The 14,106-nt window shown below is 36.2% G+C and overlaps 1 protein-coding gene and 1 pseudogene across 1 annotated transcript; both read left to right on the top strand.

Moving 5' to 3' along the window:
• Positions 1-291: 291 nt before the first annotated feature.
• Positions 292-3,443, top strand: SPIC (Spi-C transcription factor). Its single transcript, XM_044679151.1, has 3 exons — positions 292-552; positions 697-805; positions 3,016-3,443. Exons 1-3 carry the CDS (start codon positions 292-294, stop codon positions 3,441-3,443), a joined length of 798 nt encoding a protein of 265 aa, XP_044535086.1.
• Positions 3,444-3,723: 280 nt separating this feature from the next.
• LOC123250830 lies at positions 3,724-3,860 on the top strand (annotated as a pseudogene).
• The last annotated feature ends 10,246 nt before the right edge of the window (positions 3,861-14,106 follow it).

Raw genomic sequence — 14,106 nt, 5'->3', positions numbered from 1 at the left:
AACATAATTTATATAATTATATAATGTCATTATATAATTATATACATATCATATAATATATAATATAACATATTTAATTATATAATTATTTGCATAATATATAATTATATGTATAGCATATAATATATGATGTAAATTTATATAATTATATAATATAATTATACTATATGATTATAATTAATTATAAGAGAATCATTAGAAGGTGGGGAGCTATTAGTCTCTAGATCAAATAGGACACCATGTCAGTTTCCTGGCACAATTTAAAAGCTAGCCCTCACTACAATAATAATAATGGTGGTCATCGTTATTATTATTCTGCTCCATTCCCATAAGCGAGAGCCAGGCTGCTTCTACAAAGCCGGCCAGCAAAACCGGACACTATCAGGCCACGGGGGCCATAGGTTATTGCTTCTCCTTTTCCTCAGAAATCTGCAAAGGCTACAAGCTGTCCAACGAGCCAGTGGGGACTTGTCCAGTGACTCACCAGAGTACTCTGGCTTACCATCTGTTAATAATCAGCTCGCAGATCCTTCCTGTCCTCAAAGGAAAGAAGCAAGTTATGATTAAACTCGGCCACTCCAACCACATTCTAGCAACCACTGGAGAAGGAAAATGTCTCTAGGGGCTCCTAATTCAGCCATTCATCTCTCAGGGGGGTTCCCTGCTGATTAAGTCTTTATCTTACTTTATCGTTAGAATAGTGCTACTGACTTCTATTTTGAAGGAAGCCTCCATCATGCTCTGCAGAATATGACCGAAAACCAGGGGGTGCAGACGGCTCCTGTCCAGCCAAGAGGAGGCAAAGGTGTGTCGATCGATCTGGGATTTGGTGTATTTGTAGTGGCCTATTAATATTAATCTATTTGTTCAAATATCAGCATATTAGTTCAAAAGGGTTTCGAGGAGGTTTCATAGTCTAGTTTTTAAGTGTATTTTAAAATATTCCCCTCATCGTTACTAGTGAATGAATTGATTCTGTCTGATGGATGCACCTAGCCAGAGTTCGTCGTAGTCAGATCTCGGTGGTCCCTGTCTCTAGAGTAAACTCTGTGTGATGCTTCAAAGCACCAACTTTGTCATTCTTCCTGGAAGGACTGTGATAATCCACTCCAAAGTCCCCCTCATTGTTTCTGTAACATTCAGGACCAAAGTCCCCCTCCCTGGCCCCCAGTCCTCTCCGTAGCTCATCTTCCTATATTAAAATGAAGACCCTTATGGACAGAGACCAGCTCTCTTTCCTATCTGGATCCCCAGGGCTCAGTATAGTATTTGGCAAATAGGGAGCACTTGAAAAATGTTTTTTTTTTTCATTTATTCATCTCCCATAGTTCCTATAGGAATATACAAGCATTTTGCAAAATCCTATTAGGTCCTCGTATTTTACTGTATTTACACCCAAAGTCTAAGGAGGGAGAATTGGCCGCCTTCTGCTCAGGATTTCTTTCCATAATCTCATCCAGTGTGAGCCCCTGAGCCTCAGTGAGCATTTTCAGATTGTTCTCTTAGTGTGCTGTCTAGCAAGGGGCTGGATGAAATGAGGCACTTAGTAAATGGTTCTGGCTATAAAGGATCTGAAAATGGAAGAAGTCCCAAGTAGTGGCCAGGGGGTCACAGGAGTTCTGATCTCTTAGTATCCAACTTTAATTCATCCTCTGTTCTTTGGTAAGTCCCTTATATTTCTCAATTCATAAGTTGGAGATTGTAGCATCCAAAAGATAAGGTTAGTTACAAAACCTCTGATGTTCTTAAATGAATGATGAATGATGCAAGAACACTATTCCCCATGGAGTTTTTCTACATGTCCAATAAAGCAATTGCCTGGGAATCCAAAATTCCATTTTGTTCAGAATGCACCAGAGGCTGTAAAAAGTGGAAACTGAAGCTAAGGGAACTCATAGGAGAACAACACTGTCACAATTGTGTAGTCACTCACTTTTCTGCCCATCAGAAAGGCTTATTTCTTTTTCTGTCCCATTGGGCATAAAATTCTATCAAGGTTTCTTAGCCAACATCTTCATTTATCATGCATTGTAAAGATCTGGATTGCTAGAAAAGAGTCCCATATACTATCATGGCAATTAAAAATGTCATTGTGTCTACAATAATCTTTTTTATACCTTATCAAAATGGTCAAAAATTGTGTTCTCAAGAAAGTTTGGATTCATAAGTAAATGGTAAGGTTAGATCTGATGATATATCCTGTGATTTGTCTCTTATTCCATTATAGCTTCTTCAAGAAGAGAGTTGGGGTTTTTTCAACACCCTAAATTAAGCTTTTTTTTTTTTTTTACATAAGTGTTCATCCTGAAAATGGTTGGTATCAGAACCTTCTTTTTAGAATATCACTTGTGGGGGGCAGTGAGGTGGTTCAGGGAATTGAGAGCCCAGCCTAGAGACGAGAGGTTCTGGGTTCAAATCTTATCTCAGATACTTTCTATGCCTGTGACCCTAGACAAGTCACTTAACATCCATTGCCTAATTCTTATCCTTCTTCTGCCTTAGATCCAATACACAGTATTGATCCTAAGACATAAAGGCTTTAAAAAAAAAGGATGGAATCATTTGCTTTATCCATTTTGCTATGCTCAAAGGAACTTTGGTGTATAACTATGAATGGAGAAGGCATGCTTAATAAAAACCAGCAGAATGATAAATAGATCTATATAGCAATAAGAAGTCTCTAGGTTTCTTTACAAAGGAAGGTGTTTCGTAAACACTTCAATTTAAATTTACTAATAAGGAATCCTATTGACATGCCAAATTGTGGTATAGTCAGCTAATATCTGCAATAATTCTCTTGTTGGAGGACCTCTTGGATTTTAGGAGCCTACTTCAATGGCCTTCAAGCACCAGGACATGCCTCAGAAAATAAATTTCTAGAAGGTAACACAGACAGGGAATTGTTTCCAGCACTGTGTGCTCACTTAGAATCCAGGAAGGGTGCATTTATAGAACTTCGCACATAATACTTCTGGGGGATATTCCAGTCCATGACATGTTTTATTCTACATTTAGGGAGAAAGAAGCTCCGACTGTTTGAATACCTTCACGAGTCTTTGTGTGATCCTGAGATGACATCGTGTATCCAATGGGTAGATAAGTCAAAGGGAGTCTTCCAGTTTGTTTCCAAAAATAAAGAGAAACTTGCAGAACTTTGGGGAAGAAGGAAAGGCAACCGCAAGACCATGACTTACCAAAAAATGGCCAGAGCCTTGAGGAACTATGGAAGAACTGGGGAAATCACTAAAATCCGCAGGAAGCTAACCTATCAGTTCAGTGAGGTCATCCTTCAGAGACTCTCCCCACCTTTTTTCTTAGGAAAAGAAATAATCTATTCACAATATATTCAATCTGACCAAGAACAACTCAATTTAAATAACTGGAATGCCAATTATAATCACATGTATAGCAACAACCATGACCTAGGTTACTCTGACTGCTAGGAGACCTGCCTGTCTTCCTTCTTTCCCCATTACAGAGTTTTGTGGGCATCAGAAATTCCTATAAGGGCTTTCCTCTCAAATCAAGCAAAATTAACTCAGTTTCTTTGTTGGTATGCCTTGTAATTGAATGGTGTACACTACTTAGGAAGTTGGAAGGAATTCTGTAAATGAAGACATTTTCAATGATAAGTTCAAATGTTTAAAAATTAAATTTCTTTAAAATTATTGCCTTTGGCATTTTTCTCTTCAAGATATAAATACTCTAAAAACATAAAAGTTCATCGCTTCTCGGCCTTTTGGCTAAGATCAAGTGTAAAAACATAAAAATTCATTTCATTATTGACATAAGAAGTATCTTTCTACTTTCATAATAATAACTTTAATTTGTATGATGTTTTAGAGTTTATAAAACTTCTTATGGTAATCCTTATAAAAACCTTATTTAAAAATGTGTTATTTTCCCATTTTTCAGATGAGAAAATGGAGGCTCAGAGCAGTAAAAATCACTTGCTTATAGTTACACAGTTAACAAATCAGAGGTAGAAATGGAACTCAAATTTCCCAACTTCAAGTTCAGGGTTTTTTCCAGTTCTGCCTTATATTGTAATTATTGTCTTATAATAGGAGTTGCTAATCTTGTTGTGTGTCATAGAACTTTTTGGCATTCTGATGAAATCTTAAGTCTCCATTCTTTTCACTTTTCTTCCCGACACTCCAACCAGGTGTTCAGGGTCCTCATGGTTTCTCCATGATCAAGATCTGTTATCAGTCAAGAATCTGACAAACTTATTGTAATAAAATGGAATTTGGCTCCCTAACTCATCTGAGTTCATGTTTTTCTGACACCACAAAAGTCAAAAGGCAGGAAAGTATCTCTGCCAAAGGCTGTTCCCCTGAATTCTGGCATTTCTCTGCTGCTGCTGCCCATTTTTCTATCTCGTCCATTGCTCATCAACCCATTGATCTTTTCAAGCACTTGATTAAATTTTACTTTAAAAGGAGGGAATTTACAAATGTATACAGACTTGGTACATATTTAAAGAATTAAATAATATCTTCCAGGGGGTCCCCAGGACCACTTCTCCTTAATTAGACCTTCCACTGGGCTCTGACTTATAGGTTGGGATTTTCTGGATAATACCCCATTGTCATTCTCCAATCCTTCTTCAGGTGATGACATTTAGTCCCCTTCTAAACTCTGGAAGAATAAAATCCTTTCTCTTCTCCCAGATGTTACTCATCCTCTCCACATTTAATATTCTCATCTTTCCACATTTAATTCTCTTCCAAATTTTATTTGTCTTTGTATCTTCAGCAACTGGCCAAATACCTGACTCTGGGTAGCCATTTAATTAATGCTTATTGATTGATAGCTCCCTTTTCTAAAAGAATCTTCCAAATTTTTCATATCTCTGCTTACACCAACTGCAGGTTATCCTAAGGGCAATACAGAGCCATCTACTTTGTTTTTGTCTCTGAGTGACCAATGGATCTCTTTGTGAGGATATTCTAGAGTTCCAAGACTTGATGCTACCAGCACAATGTCATCAGCAAACAAAACAGCAGGATGGTCTTACCTTTCATAGGGAATCCTTCTTTCATTGGGATACCTGCAAAATCTCCTCCAAGACGATGGTAAACACCTTTGTCAAGAAAGCTTCTTCCTGTTTTCTCCTTCATTTAGATCTGGTGGAGTACTGGAGTTGCTACTCATAATCTAAAGATCATCGAATTAAATGATCTCTGTGATTCCTTCTCTCAAGGAATTTTATATGGCCTGAACATAAACATCAGAGAAGTATTATTGGGGACTTCAAGGTTGGACTTTGCTCTGTGTTTAGTATTAAATAATAAATGCATCAGAATTTTGTATTCACCACATCTGTCACTTGTGTGACTAGAAATATGGTCTACTGCTACTTTGTTAAACCTTAAATTCTGTCTGAACATCAATACTAAGTATTGGATCCCGGGCCGAAGAAGAGTGGTAGATGGTCTCTAAGCACCCTCCCAGGTGTAATTCCTATAATCTTAGGACAATGGAATCAAGATAGCCAATTCTAACATATGTCTTTTAGAAACCTTTGGGAATTTTACTCTTCTAGTAGTAGAGCCTAGAGCCTCTAGAATCTAGAATCATAACTCTAGAGATGGAAGGGACCAAAGAAACCATCTAATCCAACTTCCTCATTTTATAGCTGAGAAAACTGAGGCCAAGGGAGAGTAGGTGACTTGCTCAAAGTTACATAGATTATAGGCACCAGCAGTGAGATTTGAACTCAGATATTTTGACTCCAGAGCCAATAATCTTTCTATCGTACCACAGTATCTTTAAAGAGAGCTGAGCTTATTATTTATATAAAAAAAATTTTTTTTTGCCTTCTTAGTAGGCAATTGGGGCTAAGTGACTTGCCCAGGATCAGAGGCCAGATTTGAACCTAGGACTTCCCAATTCTGGGCCTACTATACTATCTACTGTACTGCCTAGCTGCTCCTGTTCCTATTATTTAAACTAAACTTTAGCAAAGTTGCAGGATACAAAATAAACCCATACAAATCATCAATATTTCTAAATATTTCCAATAAAAATCAGCAGCAAGAGTTAGAGAAACTCCATTTCAAATCACTCTAGACATTATAAAATATTTGGAAATCTATCTACCCAGACAAACACAGGAATTATATGAACACAATTACAAAGCACTTTCCATATAAATAAAACTAGTTCTAAACAATTGGAAAAACATTACTTGCTCGTGGGTAGGATGAGCTAATATACTAAAAATGACAATCCTACCTAAATTAATTTACTTATTCAGGGACATAGCTATCAAACTACCAAAAAATTATTTTAGAGAATTAGAAAAATAATAACAAAATTTATCTGGAAGAGCAAAAGATCAAGAATATCAAGGGAAATTGTCAAGATCTATCATCTCCACATAATCTGATAAGGATGGCTTAGTAGATAAAAGAAATATCGGCACATGGGAGACGATCTTGATTGCTAACTCGGTAGCTGCTTCTCCAAAGTGCCATTGAGTCACAAGTTTATTATATATAAAAGTTCAAACTCCCTTTCACCCAAAAGCACCCCCCCGAAACTTCGCAATTGTGCAAAAATACGGATTATGTCATATCAAAACACAAAAGGTCTCATTGGCTTCAGAATAGAACAAGGCCAAGGCTGAATTTTGGCTGGCCCATTATCGAAAGCTAAGTCTGGGAATACTTTCTCAGGGACAAATAGCCCCCACTAGAGGAGGTTTTGTCTAAATTTTGTTCATTATTGACCTTGACTTGTCTAGAAACTATTTTTGAAACAAAAACAGTTGTATTTCTAACCAAAGGAGAGAATGTTAACCTCTTGACTGCTGATTTGCTAGGAGTTTAAAGCTTTTCATTAAGGCCACAATACTTTTCAACAAGAAAAGGTGTGGATCACAAAAGGGGTCACTCAAAAGAAGAGTCTCAGATTTTATCTATTTAAGACTGTTTCTCTTATTGGTTTCCCACAGGAAATAATGAAAAAAAAAAAAAGTGAAGGATGGTGGCCTAGCAGTACCAGACCTTAAACTATACTATAAAACAGTGATCATCAAAACCATATGGTACTGGCTAAGAGATAGAAGGGTGGATCAGTAGAATAGACTAGAGGTAAATAACCTTAGCAATCTTGTGTTTGACAAACCCAAAGATCCCAGCTTTTGGAATAAGAACCCATTATTTGACCAAAAAATGGTGGGAAAATTGGAAAACAGTGTGGCAAAAATTAGGTTTAGATCAGTATCTCACACCCTATACTAAGATAAGTTCAAAATGGGTATATGATTTAAACATAAAAAGATATTATAAGTAAATTAGGTGAACAAGGAATAGTTTATGTGTCAGACCTATGGGGAAGGAAAGATTTTAAGAACAAGCAAGAGATAGAGAACATTACAAGATGTAAAATGAATGATTTTGATTATATTAAATTAAAAAAGGTTTTATACAAACAAAACCAATGAAAACAAAATTAGAAGGGAAGAAACAAACTAGGAAAAAGTTTTTTTTTAATCAAAATTCTCTGGCGAAAGTCTAATTTCTCAAATATACAAAGAACTAAGTCAAATCTATAAGAAATTAAATCATTTCCCAATTGACAAGTGGTTAAGGGATATGAATAGCCAGTTTTCAGGTGAAGAACTCAAAACTACCAATAATCAAATGAAAAAATGTTCTAAATCCTTCTTGATTAGAGAAATGCAAATCAAAACAACTCTGAGATACCATCTCATGCCTAGCAGATTGGCCAATATGACAGTAAAGGAAAATAATGAATGTTGGAGGGGTTGTGGAAAAATTGGGACACTAATGAATTGCTAGTAAAAAAATTAAACTAAAAAGCTAATGGAAATAATCAATAACCTATAATTTAAACTAGAGTCAATGGAGCAATGCTCATCTAGGCCTCCTTTGGGTTTAGCCAAGAATGAAACAGCTCATGATAGGATGAAGTTGGGGCAGCTGGGTGGCACAGTAGATAGAGTTAGACTACAAATCCAGAAGATCTAATTCAGTATCCCAGTGCAAGTCATTTAAATCTCTCTTAACTTCTGTTTTCTTGCTCAGAAAACAGAGAAAATAATTACTCTTACCACCCAGTACTGTCGAGAGGATAGAATGAGATAACATACCCAAAGCTCTTTGCGAATCTTAAAGCAGTTTACAAATGCTAGTTATTGATAATGGTCATTATTGATGGTCAAATAAGAATAATGGAGCTTCAAGTTAAATAAGGTGAAACAACGCTGGGCTAACGAGAAGCCTGTGAGGAAGAACTCTGACTGACCTCTGGCACAGGCTGGACACCCATGGATAAAAAGAATGAGAGCAGAGCTGGACTAGAATTTGAGGTACATGATAATCAACAGTGCAATGATGGGCAGGAGGTGAGCAGTCATTTTTCCAGTAATGCTGTGCACAAACAGATACAATCTAATTAAAGTTGACCCTTAGCAGCCCTCTTTTCCCACCAGCCTGTTGGAGATAGTTGCCCTGGCCTTTTTGGGGAGAAACATTTGAGTTTGGATTCCAGGAGCAAATTCAGTTTGATTAAACCAGCACCAGGTGTGTGTACCTGCTAAATATCACCCGAGTGTGGCAGGTAGCTGTGGGAGGGATGATTCTATTGGTAAAGCCAATAGTGGAGATCAGATTCAAATAGCATGTTGCTAATGAAATATGTATGTTAGAGATCCATTCTTCTAAGTGTTGACAGCGTGGGACATAGAGAAAGCTGTGACTACCTCTCTTTTTCCAGGGTATGATTTCAATGACTGGTTTAAATTGTAGTCACAGAGAACGGATGATGGTCCCCATCTCCCTACTCTTGGATAGAAAGATGGCGGGCACTTCCCGTTCATTGTCAGACAGTTGCTGTATCAAAGGCTTTGCTGAACTGGTCTCTAATCGAGGTATATTAAGAAGTAACTGTTGTAAAAAGCTTTTAAAAAAACGATTAAAGCGATTCATTGACGTATTTTTTTCCAACTAACGACCATATTTTTTTCTCTCCTTCCCACTTCCCACTCCTCTACCAGAGGGAGAAAAAAAAAAGAAAAGCAATGTGCAGAATCAAGCAAAACAAATTCCTGCCTTGGTCTCGGCTAAAACAAATTTTTCATTTATATTTCTGTATTTTTCTTTTTTTTTTCTTTTCCATTTACAAATGGCAGTTTAGTTGCAGAATATAATTAGAGGCTTTCTAAACATTATTTTTGTTACTGTTACTGTCTAAAGCAATAATCAGTCNTACTTTTCAACAAGAAAAGGTGTGGATCACAAAAGGGGTCACTCAAAAGAAGAGTCTCAGATTTTATCTATTTAAGACTGTTTCTCTTATTGGTTTCCCACAGGAAATAATGAAAAAAAAAAAAAAGTGAAGGATGGTGGCCTAGCAGTACCAGACCTTAAACTATACTATAAAACAGTGATCATCAAAACCATATGGTACTGGCTAAGAGATAGAAGGGTGGATCAGTAGAATAGACTAGAGGTAAATAACCTTAGCAATCTTGTGTTTGACAAACCCAAAGATCCCAGCTTTTGGAATAAGAACCCATTATTTGACCAAAAAATGGTGGGAAAATTGGAAAACAGTGTGGCAAAAATTAGGTTTAGATCAGTATCTCACACCCTATACTAAGATAAGTTCAAAATGGGTATATGATTTAAACATAAAAAGATATTATAAGTAAATTAGGTGAACAAGGAATAGTTTATGTGTCAGACCTATGGGGAAGGAAAGATTTTAAGAACAAGCAAGAGATAGAGAACATTACAAGATGTAAAATGAATGATTTTGATTATATTAAATTAAAAAAGGTTTTATACAAACAAAACCAATGAAAACAAAATTAGAAGGGAAGAAACAAACTAGGAAAAAGTTTTTTTTTAATCAAAATTCTCTGGCGAAAGTCTAATTTCTCAAATATACAAAGAACTAAGTCAAATCTATAAGAAATTAAATCATTTCCCAATTGACAAGTGGTTAAGGGATATGAATAGCCAGTTTTCAGGTGAAGAACTCAAAACTACCAATAATCAAATGAAAAAATGTTCTAAATCCTTCTTGATTAGAGAAATGCAAATCAAAACAACTCTGAGATACCATCTCATGCCTAGCAGATTGGCCAATATGACAGTAAAGGAAAATAATGAATGTTGGAGGGGTTGTGGAAAAATTGGGACACTAATGAATTGCTAGTAAAAAAATTAAACTAAAAAGCTAATGGAAATAATCAATAACCTATAATTTAAACTAGAGTCAATGGAGCAATGCTCATCTAGGCCTCCTTTGGGTTTAGCCAAGAATGAAACAGCTCATGATAGGATGAAGTTGGGGCAGCTGGGTGGCACAGTAGATAGAGTTAGACTACAAATCCAGAAGATCTAATTCAGTATCCCAGTGCAAGTCATTTAAATCTCTCTTAACTTCTGTTTTCTTGCTCAGAAAACAGAGAAAATAATTACTCTTACCACCCAGTACTGTCGAGAGGATAGAATGAGATAACATACCCAAAGCTCTTTGCGAATCTTAAAGCAGTTTACAAATGCTAGTTATTGATAATGGTCATTATTGATGGTCAAATAAGAATAATGGAGCTTCAAGTTAAATAAGGTGAAACAACGCTGGGCTAACGAGAAGCCTGTGAGGAAGAACTCTGACTGACCTCTGGCACAGGCTGGACACCCATGGATAAAAAGAATGAGAGCAGAGCTGGACTAGAATTTGAGGTACATGATAATCAACAGTGCAATGATGGGCAGGAGGTGAGCAGTCATTTTTCCAGTAATGCTGTGCACAAACAGATACAATCTAATTAAAGTTGACCCTTAGCAGCCCTCTTTTCCCACCAGCCTGTTGGAGATAGTTGCCCTGGCCTTTTTGGGGAGAAACATTTGAGTTTGGATTCCAGGAGCAAATTCAGTTTGATTAAACCAGCACCAGGTGTGTGTACCTGCTAAATATCACCCGAGTGTGGCAGGTAGCTGTGGGAGGGATGATTCTATTGGTAAAGCCAATAGTGGAGATCAGATTCAAATAGCATGTTGCTAATGAAATATGTATGTTAGAGATCCATTCTTCTAAGTGTTGACAGCGTGGGACATAGAGAAAGCTGTGACTACCTCTCTTTTTCCAGGGTATGATTTCAATGACTGGTTTAAATTGTAGTCACAGAGAACGGATGATGGTCCCCATCTCCCTACTCTTGGATAGAAAGATGGCGGGCACTTCCCGTTCATTGTCAGACAGTTGCTGTATCAAAGGCTTTGCTGAACTGGTCTCTAATCGAGGTATATTAAGAAGTAACTGTTGTAAAAAGCTTTTAAAAAAACGATTAAAGCGATTCATTGACGTATTTTTTTCCAACTAACGACCATATTTTTTTCTCTCCTTCCCACTTCCCACTCCTCTACCAGAGGGAGAAAAAAAAAAGAAAAGCAATGTGCAGAATCAAGCAAAACAAATTCCTGCCTTGGTCTCGGCTAAAACAAATTTTTCATTTATATTTCTGTATTTTTCTTTTTTTTTTCTTTTCCATTTACAAATGGCAGTTTAGTTGCAGAATATAATTAGAGGCTTTCTAAACATTATTTTTGTTACTGTTACTGTCTAAAGCAATAATCAGTCGGAGATTCCTTTGGTAATCGAAGCCACCGGGCTGCTTTTTCATCCTCGAAGAACCACATCCCCAGCAGGCTGGCTTTCTGCCACTCCCGTCATGGCCACAGCTTCTGAGGCAGCGGCAGCGGCATTGGGTACTTGAGAAGGGTCCGCCCGGTGGTCGCGTTCTGCTTCTTCTAGAACTCAGCCTTGGGATCTTTCCACGTAGGGCTGACGTAGAGTTCCCGTCGGCCCCTGCTCTCAGTAAGGGCACCAGCTGCCGCGCCAGTGGGCAGCCTTGGAGCCCGTGAAGAGGGCGAAGGTGAGTTTGCGCCCCTTGTTGCCCCACTGCCTGGCAGAAGCTGCCCAAGTCCGACAGGACCGTAGGGGTGTGCTCAGATTTGGGTTGGGCTTGGGCGAGGGCTGCTACATTTTTTATCCATGTGTATAAGGAAACACAGTAACATTTTAAACAATATTTTTATATTATATAATATAATATTGTATAACAAATAATATTTATGTTACACAATATATTATATAACAAATTATTATATAATATTTATGTATTATATGATATTGTATGTATTATATAATATTGTATAACATAAATATATAATGATACTATATACTATTTGTTATACAATATTATATAATACATAAATATTATATAATAATATTATTTATAATATATTATTTGGGATGTATTATAATACAATGATATAGTATATAAGATTATTGTATTAATAATAATTTTAATGAACATTAACCACAAATTGGGTTGGTGGTAGAGGCCCTAACTGAAAACCGCCCTAGTGTTGGAGTCAAGAAGACCCAAATGTGAATCTTGCCCCTGCCCTGTAATGCCTCTGTAACCATAGGCAAGTCACTTAACTCCTCTGACCATTTCCTCATCTGCAAGATGTTAATAAAATTATAATAATGCATATAAATAGATACATATATAAAATAGCACTTATGCACTACTTTTACATATATTAAGTAATAATAATAAGTAGTAACATGATATATTAGTAATAATTGTTAGAGGAGCAATTAGTAACTAATTACTAATATGATTATAATTTCACATTGATAATATAATGAATAACTGATAATATACATTATACACTATATATCATCATAATAATGTGTATGATGGTAATAATAGGAGAGTAGCAATAAGCAAAAAAATAAGAACAATAATAATATTTTAAATTAGGATTTTTGTGAAGGAAGTATTTAAATCACCATAGAAATATGAATTATCATTATTATTAAAATACCAGTGAGGGACAAAATGACTCCTATGGAAAGATATTTTTCACTATTGCATGTGTAAAATCTATATTGGATTGCTTGTTCTCTGAGGGAGAGAAGGAGGAAGGGTGAGAATTTGGTGCAAACTTAGAAAAATGAAGCTTAAAAATTTTTTATCTAATTGAGGAAAAATATATTAAATATATGTCCATATATAGTGATATTTAAAGTATATACTGATACATATATACATATATGTACATATAAATATAAACTATATAAATGATATACATATCATATATATCTCAGGAGGGTAACAGCATTGGGTAGTGCATAGAGAACAAGCCTCAGAGCCATGGTTTTCACATCCTGCCTCTCACATATCCTGATTGTGTGACCTTGGGCAAGTCCCTGAACTTCTAAGTGCTCTAGGTAAGTCTTTAGAATAAAATTTCAGAGAAGATGCCAGCCAGCCTGCATTACTGGAAGGAGTTTCCTCATCTGGAAGTTCCCTGTATCAGTGAATTCACAAATTGAATCCCTATCGCAAGCTTAATATCAATAAGAAAATAGAGTAAGATAGAGGATAAAACCAAGCCATCTATTTGTGGCTATTTGTCCTTTTTGAAATGAAGCCTGCATCATACTTTAACACGTATGTGCAATCATCAGCACTCAGAATTCACACAGAGACTATGTGTCTTTTGAAGATACCTCTGAAAGGTGCTTTTTCAAAGCACAAATGTGTGTGCAATGCAGAAATTCAAGAAGCTCTTTATATAGATGGAGGGCATCAGAGTAGATAGTGTTATGTTCAAACAATTTTTGTGAGCTCAGAATTTCCCCAGAGAGCTCAAAGGAATAGGTCAACCCTACCCATAAAAATATTTTTGCTATCCTGTTACCTCTACTGGTCACTGGAATTGTGTAGCTACCAGGAGAAAGCCAAGATAAAAAATGTACGCCTGCAGGCTCAGCTCTTGGCTACCATGTGTTTTTTAGCTTTTTTATAGCACACTTGATTCCAGTTGCATAAAGATGAGGCCATTTTTTAACCTATGAAATTGAAATAAATATTTTTAAAACTTTAGGGTAAAACTATCATCCAATTGGCATGTATTTTATTTTTATTTTTCAGTAATGTTTTATTTTTTCCTAATTACATTTAAAAACAATTTTTAGCATTTATTTCCTACCATTTTGAATTCCAAATTCTCTTCCTTCCTCCTTTTATTCCTCCACCCTGAGACA

The sequence above is a fragment of the Gracilinanus agilis genome, chromosome 5 (genome assembly GCF_016433145.1).
Source record: "Gracilinanus agilis isolate LMUSP501 chromosome 5, AgileGrace, whole genome shotgun sequence".
NCBI lineage: Eukaryota > Metazoa > Chordata > Mammalia > Didelphimorphia > Didelphidae > Gracilinanus > Gracilinanus agilis.
The sequence above is the reverse complement of the archived record's forward strand: the minus strand, read 5'-3'. Positions and strand labels throughout refer to the sequence as shown.